General features: G+C 25.0%; 1 protein-coding gene across 2 annotated transcripts in view; it reads left to right on the top strand.

Moving 5' to 3' along the window:
* The first annotated feature begins 576 nt into the window (after positions 1–576).
* LOC111635552 (glypican-6-like) overlaps positions 577–22702 on the top strand; it is a 24798-nt gene continuing 2672 nt past the window's right edge. Inside the window, exons 1-5 of one of the 2 annotated variants that reach the window (XM_023380542.1) lie at positions 577–1039; positions 6196–6354; positions 6662–6864; positions 21628–21816; positions 21938–22103. In XM_023380542.1, coding sequence (XP_023236310.1) covers positions 874–1039; positions 6196–6354; positions 6662–6864; positions 21628–21816; positions 21938–22103 — 883 coding nt within the window. In that variant the 5' untranslated portion in view covers positions 577–873. Of the gene's footprint in view, positions 1040–6195; positions 6355–6661; positions 6865–14979; positions 15165–15471; positions 15675–21627; positions 21817–21937; positions 22104–22702 lie in introns of those variants that run through there. The other variant, XM_023380541.1, reaches the window with a different exon arrangement.

The raw sequence follows: 22702 nt of genomic DNA on the forward strand, positions 1-22702 counted from the left end.
AAAGAAAAAAGTAGTATTTGGTGAAAAACTCTCCTATATCTCATCATAAAAATATGGAGGACAATAATAATAATAAAAAAATAGTAATTACTTAATAGAAATATTGTTATAGTATCTAAAATATCTAGAGATATAACAAGAAGAATAATTCTTTTCTACGCTACGATGATTGCGTTAACGATATCTTATCGCGGTTAAGCGATCAGAATTTCTACGTTAAATCAGGGACAGCACCTTAAATTCCTTTCATGTATATTCTCCGAGAATGCTAATAAAAAAATATAATTTATTTAGAAGAATTTCGTGCGAAAGACTGTAGAAAACTTAAGTTTTTGACGATCTAACAGAAGCGAGTTATGTTTTTCCTTTGTTAAAAACGGAAAAATATGTACGTTGAATGCGGTATTTGTTAGAGGAAAAATGCCTATTTTGCGCGCGTGAGACGTCGACCAGTTTTCTTTTAGGGAGGAGACGGCACACCGCTGAGAAAACTACTAACACACCTTCGCAGCAACCACTTCAACTACTCCAAATGCTTCCCTCATTCCTGAATCATGATGGAGGAAAGGAATGCAATGGCTCTTCCCGCGATGGAACACGCCGCATTGTAGACTCCCATACTTCGTCAAATTCACAATTTAACACCTCATAACTATCTCCCGTTAAATAGCAAAGCGTGAAATAGAATTTAGTAGAAGAAAAAGTTAATTCGAAGTATTTCTGTCACCGTTAAACGTTTTGCAGGGGGTAACAGCCCTTTGGAGAATGGCTACGTTGGATGATCGTCTGAAATGTTCGATTAGTATTTATTTGGGCGATGATAAAGAAAAATGTGATTGCTAGAAGGGCCGTTTTAGTTTTAAAGTTAAGATAATGAAAGGTATTCGGAAAATAGTATTGGTTTTTTTATTGATGTGTACTGTGTGTAGTGCCAAATATATAAATACCGATCCTAGTTCGATCGCTTGTTCTGTTGTCAAGTATGTCTATATTCAGAACGGATTCGACGACGAAGACGTCCCTCAACAAGCTATTAATGGTAAGTTTTGTGATCGGTTATCAAAGGATTGATCGAATTAACACGCTGTTAAGACCCGAGATTGCTGATCCTTTCTTTTCAAATGTTAATCAGTGATGTTTTATGTATGAAAGTATATCTAATTCTGTTCTTCTGATAAACAGGATACACGTCCGAGGTGATTAATTCTAACTGATGAGTAATTCTAGTATTGTTTACTTGACTCTTCTATGGTGTGATATGTGAAGAGAAACTTAGATTCTTTGAAAGTAAAATTGGAAGGGAAGTTTGAGAATGTGAAAGAGAAATTTCTTCTTATAAGTCAATCTTCTATTTTTCTAGGATTCATGGATAAAATCCTTTTGGGATAGTAAAAAGATTTTGAGATGAGAAATATTTAGGGACATAAAAGGTTCCAATTATATTTGTTTTGTCAGAGTAAATCTCGCTGTATTATTCCAATAGCCTTTTGTCCGTTGTCTTATTTTGTATGTTTTGTACCGGCACACTTTTCTCGAAGAAAAGTGCACGAAACGTACAAATAAAGAGTAAATCTTGTTGATCATTCCGAGATTATTAAGGATTCATTGCTCGAATTAATCTTTTAAGAAGAAAGCATTTACACGGCATATTTATTTAGTAAAATTGTTTTTTGTTTTTATTTTGCTTTAGAATTGTTTATAAATTTTTAAACTTAAAATATTTTTTTTTTTAGCAAATTTTCATTTTCACAATTTTAAAATGGAATTGTTTTATCTCTGCTCTCATTTATTGCTTATGTTGTACAGAAATTGTCAGACAGTACTTAATTAAAATAGTACAGCTTTACTTTAAATGCAAATATACTTAAGTAAAGTTAAATGAAATGCTTTATTTCAACAAAGATTTCATTTAACTGTTTGGTAAATGCATATTCAGTAATAAAAAAAAATCCATATTTTTAATTTTTTTTCTGTTCAAGAAATTATCTTTGATTAGTAACAATTGTCAATGCTATTAAATTGTTACTGGATACTTTTGAACAATTTGAAAAAAAGAGTTTTTTTTAATGTCCTTGATGTTCTTTACTATTTTAAGTTATTTAAAATTGTCTGATTGAAAGTGACTTGATTTAACAATAGTAAATTTCTAATACTGTATATTTATCCTAATTATTATGTATGTTCTTGACATTATTTTTATTAAATAGATGCATAAAGGAATGATTTTTTATGGTAGAATTGTTAAATATTTGTTAAAAAGTAAAAAAATAATAAGAAATGTGTCTAAGTTTTAATATTTAAAATCCTGAAAACTTAAATTAATTTTCAGTTTAGATTATAGTATGTGATTTATTATCATGAAGTATTTTGTTTGGTAAAATTCAAAGCTTATAAATTTAATTCTGATAGCTTTATATAATAATTAAAATAAATTCTTTCGGCAGTTTATAGTTCAGGTACTGAAATATAACAATACTTTCCATTATGAATTTTAGTTTTTAAAAAATTTTTTTAATGTAAACAATTGTAATAAGATTAAATTAGTTTAAATCAAATGAAAAACTTCTTGAAAATATTTTCGTTTAGTAGATTTTCTTTTATATGTAATGATTTACTAGTAAAAAAATGAAAATTCACTACAAGTGAATTTTCATTTTTTTACTTTTAGAACAAGAAATTAAATAAAATTTTATTCATTTATATATATATAAAAAATAATATTATCTTATTTTTGAAGTAAACTGTTTTTGTTGTTTAATATGCAGTTAGAAAATTGTGTTTGGAAAATTAGGAATGAAACAAACAATTGCAACTCCTGACACGAAGCAGGATTTCCCACTCGTGTAAAAAGAATTAAATTTATTCAAAAGTAAATTCAGTTCTTACAAAAACTGTGTTTTCTTGTAACAATTTCAAAAATTATGTCAGTTTAATTCAATTGCACAATGATCTGGAATATATCTTTAAATATTTTTTGTTGTTATAAAAATTCAAAAATACTAAAATACTTTTGTTTTTATACAGAAAAAATAGTAAATTGCACCATTTTGNAACAAATGAAAAATCTTTAAGACTACGTATTTACTAATAAAGAAACATTCTACATATTTTATTGTTCAAAAAAAAAAAAAAAGGTGAAATGGGTCCACTCTATCTCAGGCCCCATACTAAGCTTTCAATGGTCTTGATTCTAGTGATAGTAATGGTCTTGATTCTAGCATATTATAGTTAGGATATCTTGTTAATGATGTCTTTCAAAAGTAAAATGAAGTCTAGATCATAACAAAACAGAATATAATAAGAAAGAGAACATTTGGTTCATAATTTTAATTATATAATAATAAAACAAAAGAAAATTAAAACTATAAGAATTTATATCACTGACAAATATAAAGACAATGATTATAATAAATTAAATAATTTACTAAATTTATAAATAATTATAATAATGCTTGTTGCCATCTGATTTTCTAAAACTGACTTGTTTATTATTAAAATCGAGTGAATAAATGATTCTGAAATTGATCTAGTCATACTCTTTATATTTTCAATAGAAGTGTTATAAAATACAACAGTTTAATATTCCAAGTTAGAATTTTTCTAAATTTAGTTAGCATTTAGATAGGATGGAGTAGTTTAGGAAATGTAGCAATGGCTGCCAGGTAGTTATTTAGGTTTATGCCTCAATAGTACCAGATTTTCCTTTCATAACTATTGCCATCTGGCTCCTTTCAAGTTAATTCATAGGTGATAGAAGTGAAAGCTTGCCAATATGTGATATTTGTCACAATCACACCACTATCACTTTGTGCCAATGACTGTAAATCAGCCAGCTGTGCATCCTTTGTTCGGTTGGATGATTTTTCTATTTGCTAAATCAGTTGGGGATATTTCAATCAGTATAGAAATATATTTTCACTATACTGGCATGTGCTATTCACCTGAATTTTTAGTATTATTAAATGTATTTCTTTCTTCAATTTTAGAGAAAAAATTTTAAATCTTTTAGGCATAACTTCTTGGAAAAACTATTCTATTCTCATAATACTCATTTTCTTTTTATTTTAATTTTGTTAACATATTAATACTTATAAACATTAACTATCAAAAGTTAATGTTAAAATTTGAATAATCAATAATGTCTAGAATATAATATTATACTTAATATCATACAAATATATTGTCCCTTTGCAAATATTTGACTTATTTAGACCATGAAAGAGATATGCATAATTAGTAATCTTTCAAATTTATTCTCTTGTGGTGCATGTTAAATGAAACACTTCATTATGTAGAAATCATTTCACAGAATCTGTAAAAAGTTTGATTTTTTTATGTTAAATATATCATAATTTTAAACAGAATTAATTAGAAATTAAAATTAATATAAATATTTTGAAATTTGAAAAATTTTAATTTAATATGAAAGTCTGTTGAAATATAAATATACAAGAATGATAATATATCAGAGTTAACAAATGATAAGAACAGATAAATTTTTATCTTTGATAAATATTAGGAGTGGTAACATTTGATGTCAGTCGGTAGTCAAGAGAAGAGCTGATAATCATAAGTTTTCGGAAATCACAAGAAAAGAGATATGTTTATATTGTAATATTCTTTTAAGTGGCAACTGTCATTTAGGATTATATACAAGTTGCAGAGTCACATGCACTTTTAGAAAAAAATATAAGCCGAAAAAGTCCACGAAAAACATTCTAGCTGTAGAATATATTTTATGGAACTATATAACTAGAATATTTTATAGAATAAGCATTATTTGCATATATATACATAGTATATTTCTATAAATAGTTTCCATAATTGATAATATAAATTATATATATGATTATAATCTTTCAATAGAAGAAGGCATTAAGAATTAAGATAAATCAGTACTTTTATACATCTACAGTTGTCGTAATAAATCAAATATTTATTTGAATAAGTCTATAAATTATGTATGTTTATTGATTCAGACATCTACACTAATAATAATAATAATTATTATATATATATACATATATACATGTTTATTGATTTTACTGTATTTGTATAAGAATTTTGAAAATGTTAGGCTACTTATAAAAATCATAAACATAATATATAATTTTATAACATATTATTTTTTCTGTTATTTTTCCAGCTGCTGATAAAAAAAAATGATCTAAATAGAATTGTTTTTATCTCAATTACAGTAATGTTTTTATCTGGAATTCTTGAAGTTTCATTAAATTGTCTGTCAGTATTTATCCCTGAAAATAAATATAGTAATTTAACACTGTGATTGGAATTTGCATTTTATTTTTAAAGCTTCAAGATGGTCATTAACATTCATTATATCATTTGTAAAAATTTTCTTCTTGGTAATAATGCTTTTTTTTTTTTTTTTAAACGGTGTTGACTTTGTAATGATGTGCAAAAAGAAAAGAAGATTTGAAAAATACTGGATTGTTGTGCACAATTTTGAAGTATTTAAACCTTAGTTTTTCTGTTTTTATATAAAATTTCATGATATAAATACAATTTTCCTATGAATTAACTATATAAATAATTAATTTTTCTTTTATCAAAGAGAATGATAAGTTTTTGAATTTAAGAGTTCAGAAATAATTTTGAAGCATAAATATATATATATTTTTTTCATATTATTTAGTTTCAAAAAAACAATCTTTCAGTTTAGTTAATTCTGTATTATCATTCTTTAGTTTATTTAGGTATAAATAATGTCTTTTATCAATTGTATGAGTTAGTTTTAAAGTGATATACAGTACTGTATTATCCGAAACAATATACACAATTGTTTTGTAATGATAAATATGTAAAAACGGGGGTTAATAAACCAATTGTCTCGCACATTTATCTGTTTTGACATCATAATATAAAACTTCCTGTTTCTTTGGAGGTTCTTTCCTTTCTTGCTTACTTCACAGTTTTTACAATTAAATATTTTATTGTTGTTTATGAAATGTTATTTTGAACAGTTATAGCTATAATTAGTGTTCAGGCAATTATATTTAATGTAAACCAATACCACTTCAAGTTTTAAGTGACCTTTAGAGAAAGAATAAATAGAATATTTTTTTTTTTAACAAATTATTTCTCATATGGGTAATAAAAAACTTTCAACAATTTGAGTTACTTGAAAAAAAATTATCTTATTGAAAAATAATCTTGTGTAATTTGCATTTTTAGGCGATCATCTTACCATATGTGAAAGTAGTATGACTTGCTGTACAACAGAGATGGAAGATAAATTGACGACTCACAGTCAGAGTAAATTTAACGAGCATCTAAAAGAGACTATCAGTCAAGTTCGTTCCTTATTTACAACACAAACACTTAAATTTGATGGTGAGATCTTAACTATAAATTTAAAAGGAAAAAAACTGTGCATTTTTTTATTTGAGTTTGCTAATAAATTTAATTCATAGTAATAGCCTTTAATTTATTATAATTGGTTAATCAGTTAATTATGTATGCACATTTATATATACTTAAATAGTATTTATTCTGTATTTAAAAATATAAAATGGTTACGAAAAACTTTAGGATACATTTAATTGCATTTTATTTTACTGTTCTTTCAATTATTTTAAATTTATGATTTTATCCCAATGATATTTTCATTGCTTATTTAATACATCTGTTTACTTTATAGAATTTTTTAAAGAACTGATGAAAACATCAAGAAAAGATTTTCATGAGATGTTTTTAAAGACTTATGGAATGTTATATGATACAAATTCTTTCATCTTTAAATCTATGTTTGATGATTTGGAAAAATATTATATTAGTGGAAGCATTAGTCTTGCAGATGCTTTAGAAAATTTTTTCCAACAACTTTATAAGAAGATGTATCAGGTATTTGTTTGTAGATAAATTTTAATAACGAACAAAATTATACTTTTAATAAATTTCTTTAAATTATTGAATNATTTTTGAAGTAAACTGTTTTTGTTGTTTAATATGCAGTTAGAAAATTGTGTTTGGAAAATTAGGAATGAAACAAACAATTGCAACTCCTGACACGAAGCAGGATTTCCCACTCGTGTAAAAAGAATTAAATTTATTCAAAAGTAAATTCAGTTCTTACAAAAACTGTGTTTTCTTGTAACAATTTCAAAAATTATGTCAGTTTAATTCAATTGCACAATGATCTGGAATATATCTTTAAATATTTTTTGTTGTTATAAAAATTCAAAAATACTAAAATACTTTTGTTTTTATACAGAAAAAATAGTAAATTGCACCATTTTGTCTGCAATTTACTTGTCTATATAAATATTTTAGTCAAGTTAGATGCACACTAACAACATTTATTTCTTTTTAACAATTTTACTAGTTATCAATAAATATTTCTATTTTTAAAATTATTTTGAATTAAAAAAAATTTTTTTTCAACAGATTGCATCTTATAATATACTTCAAAATTAGTCAAATCGTTTAATTTAATCATTGGCTTATTTGTAAGAGCGAAATTTTATTTAGATACAAACTTCATTGTAAATGTCAAGAGTACGTTGGTCTGAAATTGTATGATGTGTTAATGAACTGAACTTCTTTGAAAAGCTTGACTGGCAGAAAGCCCAAATTTTTGTATACTAAAATTTATATAAAGAAACTCTTAATTTTTTTAGTATCCTAACCAATATTTTTAGCCTAGTACTTCATAAGAGAGCAGCATTCTGATAATTCAAAAATTTTACTTTAGTTACATTTAATCAATGTAAATTGCCTGAAAAACAAAAAAAAACTTTATTGTAAAATCTAAAAGAAATCAACAAAATATCAAAACATGCTTTTAAGCATTACAAATACTTATTTTTAAAATTAATTTACTTTCATGTTTTAAAAAGTAATAATACTTTTTCATTCATCATATTTTAAATAGTCATTCTGACTATTAAAAAAGGATATTCAGGAAAAATTATGATGAATAATATATTTAAAATAAAATATAATTAATGGAAAGTATAAAATAAACAGGAAATACTATAAAATTGTCTTTTAATAGAGACTTTAAAGAGTGATAAATACTCCGAACTTAAAATATAGCCCAACTTTAAGTATGGAAATGTAAAAAATATGGCTTAAATTTAAAATAATATGGTATATTCAGTAAAATAACTATAAAATTTTATTATCTATTCACTGTAATCAGTTTTATTTTGGTTGAATTTATTATTATTATATCTGCCTTTTAAATTTTTAATAATTAATTATGAAATAAACATTTGTTGATACAATAATGCAACACTTTAAGAGATTTCTACAAAATTGAATTGAATTTATCCTGCAGAAAATTGCTTACATTAATAAATAACAAATTAGATTCTGTACATAAAAAATATAATTATTACTACAGCATTTTTTTAAGAATTAATTTTTAAATATAATTAATAAACTAGTTTTTTAATTAATAAACACAATAAATTAAATTTCTGTGTAATTTTTTTTAGTTTGCTAATGCTATAAATAAAACACTAATTAATTTTAAGGTTAAGAATTAAGATTGCGTGTCTAAGCCTCTAAAAACTCTAAAAGGCTTGTCAAGAATTGTGATTCTTTGATAAATGTTATCTTGCTTTGTCCTTGGAGTTTAATGTTCCTAAATGTATATTCATATTTTATGTTAGATGATTTATGATCTAAATAAATACGTATAAGGAGTGGATGCGCATTAATTAGGAGCCGTATATTATTTCTGAAAATTTGCAAATGCAAAAAAATAGTAATTCAATAATTAAAGAGTACTTTAAAAGTAACATTTGATTCACTTAAATGGAACGAGTAATGTGTGTCACACCAATAAAGTGATCCCACCCAGTAAACAGGATAGTAAATACACCAACGAATTTTAAATAATAAAATTAAACATCTTGAAAACATGTTTTTTATTCCTCTTATTTATTATAATAGATACCATTAAAATGTATCCAGTTAAAGTTTATTTTAAACAATTAGGGAAAATTTATTGCTTTAAATAGATGAAATGAATTTAATTAACAATTAGCAGAAATTATATTAAGAAAATTAACATAAATTTTTTTTCGTGCAATTTTAGAATAATTAAATATTAAGTACTTCTATTGATCTTTATCTTCTTTATCAATTAATCATGTTTTAATTTCATCTACTTATTTAGATAAGATTATGAAAGGCAGCTGTATTATATATGTAAAAATAGTTGAATACATAATTTATATCCAAAGTTTGGTTTTATATTTAAGTATTTTCTCATATGATGCTTAAGTGTTTTACTTATAGATAGCATCTTAATAATGTCTGAATTTCTTAAATTAAAACAATATTGTGAAAACTGATTTATTACATTTTGCTTGCTTTGTATTAGATTTAGCTTACTCATAATAACTTTGAATTTTGATAGTTACAATGAGTTCATTGCACTCTTAAGATTTATCCATATTCAGCAAGTAAAGAAAATTGAAACTATTTTAAGTTTAGTTTATAATGTAACTTTAAAACTGGTTTTAATTTTAAATAATTTAAAGACGTTATCTTCTACGANATTGACAATAAATTACATAAAACAAATTAAGTTACGATAAAATGTCTAATTTAGTTAACTATATTTTAATTTGATAAAAATTATTTTATATAGGCCTACAGTAAACCTGTTCAAAACGGAAACCGGTCTAAACAGAAACTATATTCGGTACCGTGCGATCCCGGTTTACACAGGTTTTACTTTAATCGCTATGTATGACACTATAGACATTTTATTATCATAATTAAAAATTTTAAGTAGGCTAAATATTTAATATGTGATCATCTATGGTTAAATATAAGGTTATTTTACTATAAAAATATTAAATAATTCGACATTTTTACAAATACATTAAACCTGTCTAAATCGGACTCGCACAGTATCTAACATTTCTTCCGATTTGGCAAGTTTCCGCTTTGAACAGTTCTTTTTTATCATAGAAAATCGCCTCTGAAGTTCCGTTTTCGACAGGTTTTACTGTAAGTTTTTCCAGGAGGGAAGATGTATTAAGCATCAAAATTTAGCAGAGAAGATAAATTAAGCATTCCAAATTTTGTTAATCATTTAGTCACATTAATAACAAAGTAATTTATCTTATAATTATCTATGTATTATGCGTGATGAATATGTACAAGAATAAGATAAAGTGACTTAAAAGATTTATGATTGAAATGTAGTTACAGAAGATTTTCTCACATACAATTCGTGTTCAAGATACATCAGCGCATTCATTTTATTGATTAAACATTTCCCTCCTAGATTTATTGATTTCCATTTTGCAGAAATTGAATAATTTTGCAAAATACATTTGTCTAAGACAGGATAACTCTAAATTGAAAACTGACAATTCCATATCGACACTAAATTCAGCTTTAATTATAGTTTATTTATACGATTTAAAACTTAAATTTAATTAAATTCATCTTCTCTGTTTCTAAAATATCTAGAAATGTTAGAAAATGCTTTAAATTGCGTAAATAATACAGTAAAACCTGTGTAAACCGGAATGGCGCAGTACCGAAATTTTTTTTCCGATTTGGCATGTTTTCACTCTAAACAGGTTACTTTTTAACATTAAAAAAAATTGCTCCGATCCGAAGAATTGTTTCCGCTTAGACAAATTTCCGCTTCATTAAGGTTCCGCTTTGGACAGATTACGTTTAAAACCATGTAAATTAATACATATTGATAAACAGGTTTAAGCTCAGTTTAGATTCACAGATAGCTTGCAAGTATATTTTCACATGTAAAACAAGACACTGTTAACTGACTTGTGGGCCACCCTATATATAAACACGCACTTGTCCTCAGTAGGCAATTTAAAAATTTTTCAATCTGTCAAAGAATTCATAAGATAATTTTAGAATACTTTTTTAGATCAGTTGCTGCAACTCTAAGCTTGAACTTTTAGTAAAATATAACTGAAAACTGTGAAACCTGTGTAAACCGGACTCGCACGGTATCAAATATCTTTTCCGGTTTGGCAAGTTTCCATTTTGAACAGGTTATTTTTTTTAACACAAACTCGTTGCGTTTCGAAGAATTTTCTCCCGTTTAGGCAGGTTTCCGCCTTATTAAGGTTTTGTTTTGGACAGGTTTTACTATATAGCCTAGGTTTAATTTGTAAAAATATAAGAATTACAATTATATTTCGTTTTGACAGGTTTTTACTATATGTCAGGTACTGTACCATGCGATTCCGGTTTACACAGGTTTTAGTGTAAAATTACACCGAAAATACAGTAAATTTCTGTAAAAATCTCGTACAAATCCATTGTTTAGACGATAGATAAATTAAGATAACAATTCTTCTTTACGAAATCTTTTCTTTATAATTTTCTCAAAGAAGGTTGGACATTTCGTAAGACCGAGATATGATTAATCAAATTAAAATTTAAATAATTATAATGTTACCGTATCTCTGACAATCACACCATATCATTGTTTTATCTCCAACCAATCAGTAGAAAGAATACATTTTCCTTTAGAATATATTAGTCGGATAATTTCTTCGGGAAAAATTCATCTTACATTTATTAACTTAAATAATAAAAATCTATTACATCATAGCTTTTAAAAATGTAGCTTAATTACATGCCTATAAATTACAATAAAACCTGTCTAAAACGGAATCGCACCGTTCCGAAGAATTTTTCCCCGTTTTGACAGGTTTCGTTTTGGACAGATTTTACTGTATTAGTTTATAAATGTAATAACTAAAATGTAGCCATACTTATCTACATTAAAAATATTATGATATATAATGCATATAGCCTACGTATAAGACAGTTAACTGACTTTTGAGTCACGTTGTGTGCATATATGTATATATTCAGTAAAACCTGTGTAAACGGTTAATTTCGTTTTAAGAAGATTTCTTTTTAACATAGAAAATCGCTTTTTTTTCCGTAGAATTCTTTCCGTTTAGGCAAATTTCTGGTTTCGTTTTAGACAGGTTATACTGTATAAATCTTCAGATAAATAATTTATATTTAAAAAAATCTATTGAATAAAATATCAATAAGATTAATGAAGTTGATTTTACATTTATTAAAAGAAAATTACTTTTCTACCTTCAGGCATCCACGATCTCATTTTAATCGCTGTAGAAAGAAGAAGCTTCACCTGTCATACTTCAATGTAAATCAGTTTAGCTTCTGGAATTTACTAAATATATAAATAATTACATCCATTATTTAATGCAACGTTTTAAATGTAATTAAAATTAGTACCTCTGTACTCAATAATGCTTGTTGCCATCTGATTTTCTAAAACTGACTTGTTTATTATTAAAATCGAGTGAATAAATGATTCTGAAATTGATCTAGTCATACTCTTTATATTTTCAATAGAAGTGTTATAAAATACAACAGTTTAATATTCCAAGTTAGAATTTTTCTAAATTTAGTTAGCATTTAGATAGGATGGAGTAGTTTAGGAAATGTAGCAATGGCTGCCAGGTAGTTATTTAGGTTTATGCCTCAATAGTACCAGATTTTCCTTTCATAACTATTGCCATCTGGCTCCTTTCAAGTTAATTCATAGGTGATAGAAGTGAAAGCTTGCCAATATGTGATATTTGTCACAATCACACCACTATCACTTTGTGCCAATGACTGTAAATCAGCCAGCTGTGCATCCTTTGTTCGGTTGGATGATTTTTCTATTTGCTAAATCAGTTGGGGATATTTCAATCAGTATAGAAATATATTTTCACTATACTGGCATGTGCTATTCACCTGAATTTTTAGTATTATTAAATGTATTTCTTTCTTCAATTTTAGAGAAAAAATTTTAAATCTTTTAGGCATAACTTCTTGGAAAAACTATTCTATTCTCATAATACTCATTTTCTTTTTATTTTAATTTTGTTAACATATTAATACTTATAAACATTAACTATCAAAAGTTAATGTTAAAATTTGAATAATCAATAATGTCTAGAATATAATATTATACTTAATATCATACAAATATATTGTCCCTTTGCAAATATTTGACTTATTTAGACCATGAAAGAGATATGCATAATTAGTAATCTTTCAAATTTATTCTCTTGTGGTGCATGTTAAATGAAACACTTCATTATGTAGAAATCATTTCACAGAATCTGTAAAAAGTTTGATTTTTTTATGTTAAATATATCATAATTTTAAACAGAATTAATTAGAAATTAAAATTAATATAAATATTTTGAAATTTGAAAAATTTTAATTTAATATGAAAGTCTGTTGAAATATAAATATACAAGAATGATAATATATCAGAGTTAACAAATGATAAGAACAGATAAATTTTTATCTTTGATAAATATTAGGAGTGGTAACATTTGATGTCAGTCGGTAGTCAAGAGAAGAGCTGATAATCATAAGTTTTCGGAAATCACAAGAAAAGAGATATGTTTATATTGTAATATTCTTTTAAGTGGCAACTGTCATTTAGGATTATATACAAGTTGCAGAGTCACATGCACTTTTAGAAAAAAATATAAGCCGAAAAAGTCCACGAAAAACATTCTAGCTGTAGAATATATTTTATGGAACTATATAACTAGAATATTTTATAGAATAAGCATTATTTGCATATATATACATAGTATATTTCTATAAATAGTTTCCATAATTGATAATATAAATTATATATATGATTATAATCTTTCAATAGAAGAAGGCATTAAGAATTAAGATAAATCAGTACTTTTATACATCTACAGTTGTCGTAATAAATCAAATATTTATTTGAATAAGTCTATAAATTATGTATGTTTATTGATTCAGACATCTACACTAATAATAATAATAATTATTATATATATATACATATATACATGTTTATTGATTTTACTGTATTTGTATAAGAATTTTGAAAATGTTAGGCTACTTATAAAAATCATAAACATAATATATAATTTTATAACATATTATTTTTTCTGTTATTTTTCCAGCTGCTGATAAAAAAAAATGATCTAAATAGAATTGTTTTTATCTCAATTACAGTAATGTTTTTATCTGGAATTCTTGAAGTTTCATTAAATTGTCTGTCAGTATTTATCCCTGAAAATAAATATAGTAATTTAACACTGTGATTGGAATTTGCATTTTATTTTTAAAGCTTCAAGATGGTCATTAACATTCATTATATCATTTGTAAAAATTTTCTTCTTGGTAATAATGCTTTTTTTTTTTTTTTTAAACGGTGTTGACTTTGTAATGATGTGCAAAAAGAAAAGAAGATTTGAAAAATACTGGATTGTTGTGCACAATTTTGAAGTATTTAAACCTTAGTTTTTCTGTTTTTATATAAAATTTCATGATATAAATACAATTTTCCTATGAATTAACTATATAAATAATTAATTTTTCTTTTATCAAAGAGAATGATAAGTTTTTGAATTTAAGAGTTCAGAAATAATTTTGAAGCATAAATATATATATATTTTTTTCATATTATTTAGTTTCAAAAAAACAATCTTTCAGTTTAGTTAATTCTGTATTATCATTCTTTAGTTTATTTAGGTATAAATAATGTCTTTTATCAATTGTATGAGTTAGTTTTAAAGTGATATACAGTACTGTATTATCCGAAACAATATACACAATTGTTTTGTAATGATAAATATGTAAAAACGGGGGTTAATAAACCAATTGTCTCGCACATTTATCTGTTTTGACATCATAATATAAAACTTCCTGTTTCTTTGGAGGTTCTTTCCTTTCTTGCTTACTTCACAGTTTTTACAATTAAATATTTTATTGTTGTTTATGAAATGTTATTTTGAACAGTTATAGCTATAATTAGTGTTCAGGCAATTATATTTAATGTAAACCAATACCACTTCAAGTTTTAAGTGACCTTTAGAGAAAGAATAAATAGAATATTTTTTTTTTTTAACAAATTATTTCTCATATGGGTAATAAAAAACTTTCAACAATTTGAGTTACTTGAAAAAAAATTATCTTATTGAAAAATAATCTTGTGTAATTTGCATTTTTAGGCGATCATCTTACCATATGTGAAAGTAGTATGACTTGCTGTACAACAGAGATGGAAGATAAATTGACGACTCACAGTCAGAGTAAATTTAACGAGCATCTAAAAGAGACTATCAGTCAAGTTCGTTCCTTATTTACAACACAAACACTTAAATTTGATGGTGAGATCTTAACTATAAATTTAAAAGGAAAAAAACTGTGCATTTTTTTATTTGAGTTTGCTAATAAATTTAATTCATAGTAATAGCCTTTAATTTATTATAATTGGTTAATCAGTTAATTATGTATGCACATTTATATATACTTAAATAGTATTTATTCTGTATTTAAAAATATAAAATGGTTACGAAAAACTTTAGGATACATTTAATTGCATTTTATTTTACTGTTCTTTCAATTATTTTAAATTTATGATTTTATCCCAATGATATTTTCATTGCTTATTTAATACATCTGTTTACTTTATAGAATTTTTTAAAGAACTGATGAAAACATCAAGAAAAGATTTTCATGAGATGTTTTTAAAGACTTATGGAATGTTATATGATACAAATTCTTTCATCTTTAAATCTATGTTTGATGATTTGGAAAAATATTATATTAGTGGAAGCATTAGTCTTGCAGATGCTTTAGAAAATTTTTTCCAACAACTTTATAAGAAGATGTATCAGGTATTTGTTTGTAGATAAATTTTAATAACGAACAAAATTATACTTTTAATAAATTTCTTTAAATTATTGATATTTTAAAGCTAATAAAATTATAATCTTTTATAATAATAAAATGTTTAGTAATTTATAATATTAAGTTATACATCAATATAAAATTAAATAATTTTACTATTCATTTTTAATATGTACAAACACATTTTTGTCTGTAGATAAGATGGAAAAATTATCAAAATAGAAGTGAGATTTAATATTATAGGTCAATAGTGTTTTACAAACATATTATGCAAATTATTGATTGATATTTAAAATTTTATCAGAGTCAAATAAACTTATTTTTTTTAATTTTATGAATATTTTTATAGATCTTATTATTAATTTCATGAATACATTTGTAATTGACATTTATATCAGTTATTTAACTCAAAAGTTATAGGGATTATAGCAGTTTGATTAACATACAGATTCAACTGTCTTTGATAAAATTAATTGGCATCAGAAAACAGGTTTTGAAAGATTGCCTAATCATCTTGTATTAACCTTCTGAAGTTAAAACATTTGTTCAGAAAATGTTAAGGGAATATAAGCTATTTCACTGATGACTTCTGCATTTTCTTGTTAATCATGTAGAAATTAAGAAAAACAAAATAGTATAAGTTTCATCTTTATCAAGCCCATATTATATCTTTCTGACATGGCTTTGAACAGTAAATTACTAGACTGAGATTTCAATTCTGATTTGCTTGTTCATTAACTTTCAACTAATCTAGTAATTATTTATCTTCTACTTCACAGCTAGTTATTACTTTACTAATATCATTTATTTATTTTGTATTTTTCCTTTTACTTTTGTTCTCCAAATTTATTTAGGAAGTTTTCCATTATTATTTACCTTTATATTTAGCTAATTTATTTTAAGTATGATTTGTCAACACATTTTGTAATGTTACCTACATTTAGCAATTCTCTAATAACAATATTTAATTATTCTTTTTTCCCTCTCTATCTGATATTTTTATAGATATTAAATTTATTTATTAAAGTAATGAATTTCAGTATAATTATCAAGTAGGATATTATGTTTTATAGAATTGAATTAGTTTTCTTCTTAACATTTAAGGGAGAAAGTATAGAATTTTTAAACAATAGTCCAACAATATTTAGAACTCATTTGACATTTCCTGTTTTTCATCCTTTCATCTGTTATATTTTTCATCTTATCACTATGGCTTATGATAGTTAAAAGAAGTTATATTGTACTATAATAAATTTTCAAAAAAGTTATGCTTCTGGTTTTAACTTTTTTTTCAATCTGTCATAACATGACAAGAAGCAGTTTTAAAAACAGAAGTGTCACAAAGTTTTTGGTAATATCAATTACTTCCTTTTACTATTTCGTATTCTGTTTTTATTTAATTTAATTACTTATCTCAATATCTAGGCATGTTAAAATATTAAGAGACAATATTTAAATATTTAAACTGTCTAACTTGTTCCAGTTTCTCATTACCTAGAAAACAAGAAACTTTTCCTTTTTTGTGACCTATTTCTATTATCTTAGTTATAAGTCTACTAATCTTCATATCCCATTTTCTGAAACATTCAATGAATTTCAAGTATTGTAAGACACATTCAATGAATTTTAAGTTATGAAATTCATTGAATACATACTAATTTATTGTTGAGAGTTAGAATTAAGTTATCATCATACTAATGATGTTAACACTATTAGCTTTACTTTTTAAAGTAATCATAATTTTGCTGTCTTTTATTATTCTATCCACATAGTAAAAAAGAAAAGAGGATTTAGTGTTTTTATGACTGATTTCCTATATTTTATTTATTCTATAGTCTTGATAAAAATATTGTTTTCTTTTTGTATACTAAGAAGAAAAATTTAAATCAAGACCAACATATGTTTGTGTTTCGGTCTCTTAATTCTGTAAAAAATTAAAATATTAAACTGTAATGACTGAAGAAATTATTTTTCTAAATCTTGAAACTCACATGTAATTCTTTGTTGAAATTCATAAATGTCTTCAAGCCGAGTTTTTCAGTTATAATTTAAACTTTAACAAATGAAACTAAGTAAGTAGGTCTAAAGATAGCTTTTTAGGTCATCATCAACTTTTAATATTAATAATTTAATTAATTTTTGTATCAAATTAAATAATTTAAAATATTCTGAAAGAAAAGATTAACACGAAACAAAAGTCAGATGTGCAACTTCTGCTTACTGTATAGATGTGTTATCAATTATTATGCTGCCCAGACCTCTATCTGATCTTTGCTTCCAAACCTATTAATCTGAATTTATATAACATAATATAATAAAATCATTCAGGTTAATTACTGCACGACTGGAGATGTCTGTATCTCAGTCCTCCACAGCTTTATAAAAACTTAAAAGATTTATAAAAATAAATAAAAATTTAAGAATTAAATACTATGTAACATAACAGCTGTCTTTGGGTTTAAGTAAACTTGGCTAAGATCTTTGTACAAGTGGTGAAACAACTGTCTAGCAACCAGTTCTAAGCTATATGTTGTATTATTCTTTTGACCAAATTATTTAGTTTCATTAATTTAATTAAATTATTAATATTAATACAAAGTGACAGCCTAGCTATCTATCTCATTTATCTTTAGACCAAATTACTTACTTTCATTAGTTAAAGTTAAGTTGAATTATAGTATGAAAAATTGTGATGTTTATAATTATTGAAACTGAGGTTAGTTATTATACAGCATGGCTGAAATAAAATATACTTATGATATTTATGAATTTTAGTAATGTAAATAAAAGAAATTTCTTGAAGTTTCTGAATCCTCTGTTAACTTAACCTAGTTGCAGGACATTACAAAGAACTTGTACATGCTTTAGGTATGAACCAGTCAACTCCAGACATTTTTCATATCAATACTGGAGGTTGTTTGTAAATTTCCAATATTGATACAAAAATGTCTGCTGAAAATGTATCGTTGACAAAGAAATGATCCAGTTTACCTAAACTTTTTTTTACTAACAACATTTGCTTTGTAGGTGAAATTTTATGGAACTCTTCTTTGAAAAGTTTAAACACATTTTACACTAAATTCACCCAAGCAGCTGGTCCCATATGACCAAAAATAATGCTCCACAACAAAGAATTTCTCATGATTACTTAAAGCATTGCATATTACTATGCAATATGACAATACTCTTCTAGCTCCAATATCACACTATAACTTTGTCATGTCAGCTTCCTGGTGATAACAACTACACAAAGTTGACAATGTTTGCTTTATTTTCAGCCATTATAAGTGTATAGATACATTTCTTCTGACTGCTAACATGGCTTTTAACATTACTTTTAGAACAATAAAGAAATCAGTTAAGATTCATGTATCTTTTGAATGTTTTTATTTAACCAGATACACTTTATTCACTTTCTTCTCAATAAAATTAGTGATATTATTAATCACAAGAAAGAGAGTCTAAGGTAAAAAGTCAAATAATTTTTTATGGGCCCACCAGTGGCCAAGTGTTTCATTCACTGAACACTGGTAGTTTGATTGTGGGTTTGCACCTTGCCAGGATGGGCTGGCCACGTGGAGTTTCCAGGTTTTCTCTACATCTTTAATGTCTAAATAGGGGCCAGTTACCCTTAAAAGACCTCTCAGAAATCATCCTCCTAGGCAGATTGCCCAAGTGTTGTGTTGCCATAACTAAACAAACATAAACATAAACATTTTTTTTTTATGAATGATTATTCTGGTAGAATTCCTTAACTATTTTCAATATTACTGTTTCCAGATACATTGATATTAGAATATATCACTTTAAAATTATTACAGTCATATACATATTTGGTTCCATTGCTTCTCAAATTTCATTGTCTTTTGTTATGATATTCTGTAATTTTATTTTTGTAGGTGATTTTTTTTAAACTTCCTGGTTGAATAAGTAAGAATATTAGAATCTTTTTCATATTTTCTCTATTTTGTTTGTTACAGAGGTTTTCCTTTAATTTATTTATACTGATAATGTTAAAAGTCTTTGTAATTTTTTGCACTTCTATACATATAATTATGTATATTCTAAATGTCCTCAAAATCAAGTAATGATGGTTGATAATTTCAAATTCTGAATATGTCCTTGCATTTTATATTGGTTGGTAGAATTTTCTCTTATTTAAAATCTCCATTTGATTATTCTTGTTCTTGTCTTTTCTTTCTGTATGCTGTATTCAGAAATAGATTTTTACTTTATCTTTATTTACAAAAATGATTATAATGGTTTGACATCCTCATATTGTTTTTTTTTTTATCCAAATGTTGAAGTCTCTGACATCGATGAAGTTCTTATCAGTAATGACATGTTTTTATATCTTTAGTTGCAGTATGTAAAGACAAGTATTATTTCATTTATCATATGACCTGCATACTCCATCACAAACAGATTTTTGTAAATTAATTATTCTTCTAATTCATCTGTAAAAGCAATTGCAAATATTTTCCTTCATTTAATGTTATTTTTTTAAATGGATTATCTTATATTCTAATTGAACATAACTCTGCTTTACTTTTCAGATATCTCAATAATGTTAACATTATACTTTCTAGTCCTGTTAACTTAACCTCTTACATTCCAAATTGTTTCTTTCTGGATCATTTTACATATATGTTTGATGTTTTTGGTTGGTTTGCTTGTTTCTATCTATTTCCACGATCTTTACTATCTAATTATTTTTATTTATAGAAAAATATTTTAATTACTAAGGAATTTTTTCAAACACTGCTTGAGAGAGATTATAGATATGACTACTATGATTAGAAACATCAACTAGTTTGATCAATTTGCCACCTTATCATATTTATCTGATGATTGCTAACAATTCACAAAACATTAAGTTACATTGGACAGTGAACTGTTATCCTAGCTGATTTCATTTAAATTTCCAGATGTGAAAGCAAGAAATCTCTTTTAATCATCAATAGTTTCCCTTAACAACTGTAATATTTTTTGATGTTGAGTTTAATAAAAAGAAATTTAGTTTGATTATTTATATTATTTCTTAAATTTAAATTGCAATGCTAAAGTATATCATGCTCAATCGCTGTAGTAACAAGAAGATATAATTTCTGTTTATGGGTGAATGAACACATTTGATGAGTAAAACATGTTTCAATGAGCAAAATGAATAAATAATCATTTTGCAGAATAAATTGTTAATGTCAAAATTATTTTTTACATGAATTTGTTTCTAATTGCTATGTTAAATTTGTTATTTTGAAAGTATGTGTACAAAAGGAAAAACTTATTAAACTAGGAAAAACATATAAAATTAACAAATATCATATTTTTGGTATAAAAATTATATTAATTTAATCATTACAATTAGAAAAATAAAAGTTATCTATTTAATCCACAAAGAAAGATGTCTTGTAGTAATTCTCAATACTACTGTTTATCTTTTCTCCTTTTTTACAAAAAAAAGAGAACATGACACCAGAAGGCAAATCTTTAACTTTTATTTCTCAAAATAAACAGTAAAATAAAGTGAAATAAAAGTTAAAGATTTGCCTTTAGGTGTCATGTTTTTTTTTTACTTAGAAAAAGTGGGAATAAAAAGAACAAATAGTAGCATCGAGAATTAGTCTACAACAAACTGGTTATTTATTTATTTCTAAATTATGCAAGTAAATTATGCAGTTTTACTCAAAGTGAATAAATGACTGTAGAGTGAAGATTGTAGCTAAGACTTATGTTAGGACAACATTACAGAAAAGCTTAAATTTTCATTATATTTTACTTAGTTGTTTGATATAGAGCAGCTAGTGCTGTGGCTTAAACATTTTTATTCTTCTTCAATGATTTAGGATAAACTTGTAGTTTAATTATTTATAATTGATATAATTTATTAAGATTATTTGCATTTTATATAATAAATAAAATATGAAATTCTTTTGATAGGTGATAAATGGGCAATATACATTTGGGGAAGGCCATCTTAACTGCATTGCCGATTATTTGGATGAGATGAAACCATTCGGAGATGTACCAAAAAAATTGACTTTAGAAGTAAAGAGATCATTCACTGCTACTAGAACTTTTGTTCAAGCTTTAGCTATTGGTAGAGATGTTGTAAAAAATATGCTAGAAGTAAGTATGATTTAATTTTGATTTGGATTTAATATTTAACATTTATTTTTCATTGATTTGTGTTTAAGCTTAATTATGTAGAAATACTTTTTATTATGAAATTAAAAAGTTATTATTGTAGGTATTGCCATCCGACGATTGTAATCGTGGGTTAATGAGAATGACATATTGCCCTCATTGTCGTGGTCTTCCTGAATTAAAACCATGTGCAAATTATTGCCTCAATGTTATGGAGGGGTGTTTACAACAACACATGAAACTTAATAGTGATTGGGATAATTATATAGGTTGGTATAGGGTCTGTTTTTATAGTTATTTTCAGTTCATGTTGTCAAAGTATTTTAGCAGAAATTCAGTCTTGTTAAATGAAACTTTTTCATATTCTAATTGAACTGAAGTTATTAATGATTAAGTTAAGTTTAAAAAAAAGACATTAACTTCTGGCAAAGTAATAATAATAATTGTAAATTTATAAAAATGAATAGAAAGTTATGCATATTTGGAATGTAATTCCAAATATGCATAACTTGTAATTCTAATTCTAATTCCTTCTATTAAAAAAGATTAGTAGTTAAAGAGATCATTCATTCTAAATTGATTTCACTTTGTTTATCACTTGAAAATATATGTTGAGAAATGATCATTTTATATACAAATATTCTATGATTTATCTTCTATGGCTTAACTTGATAATTTAAATAAGCCATATCCTGTCTTCTCAATTTGTTTCACTATACTTTTATGATACTACATTAATTTCATACAATATATTTACTTATAAAGTCTGAATTAAATCATTCTAAAATATATTTTAAATGAATTCAATTTATAGCAGAAATTACTATTTTGTTTTTTTTTAGTTGTAAATTATTTAAATATTTTATAA

Source organism: Centruroides sculpturatus, unplaced genomic scaffold (assembly GCF_000671375.1).
Source record: "Centruroides sculpturatus isolate CEXI.00-Female unplaced genomic scaffold, Cexi_2.0 scaffold708, whole genome shotgun sequence".
NCBI classification, from domain to species: Eukaryota; Metazoa; Arthropoda; class Arachnida; order Scorpiones; family Buthidae; genus Centruroides; species Centruroides sculpturatus.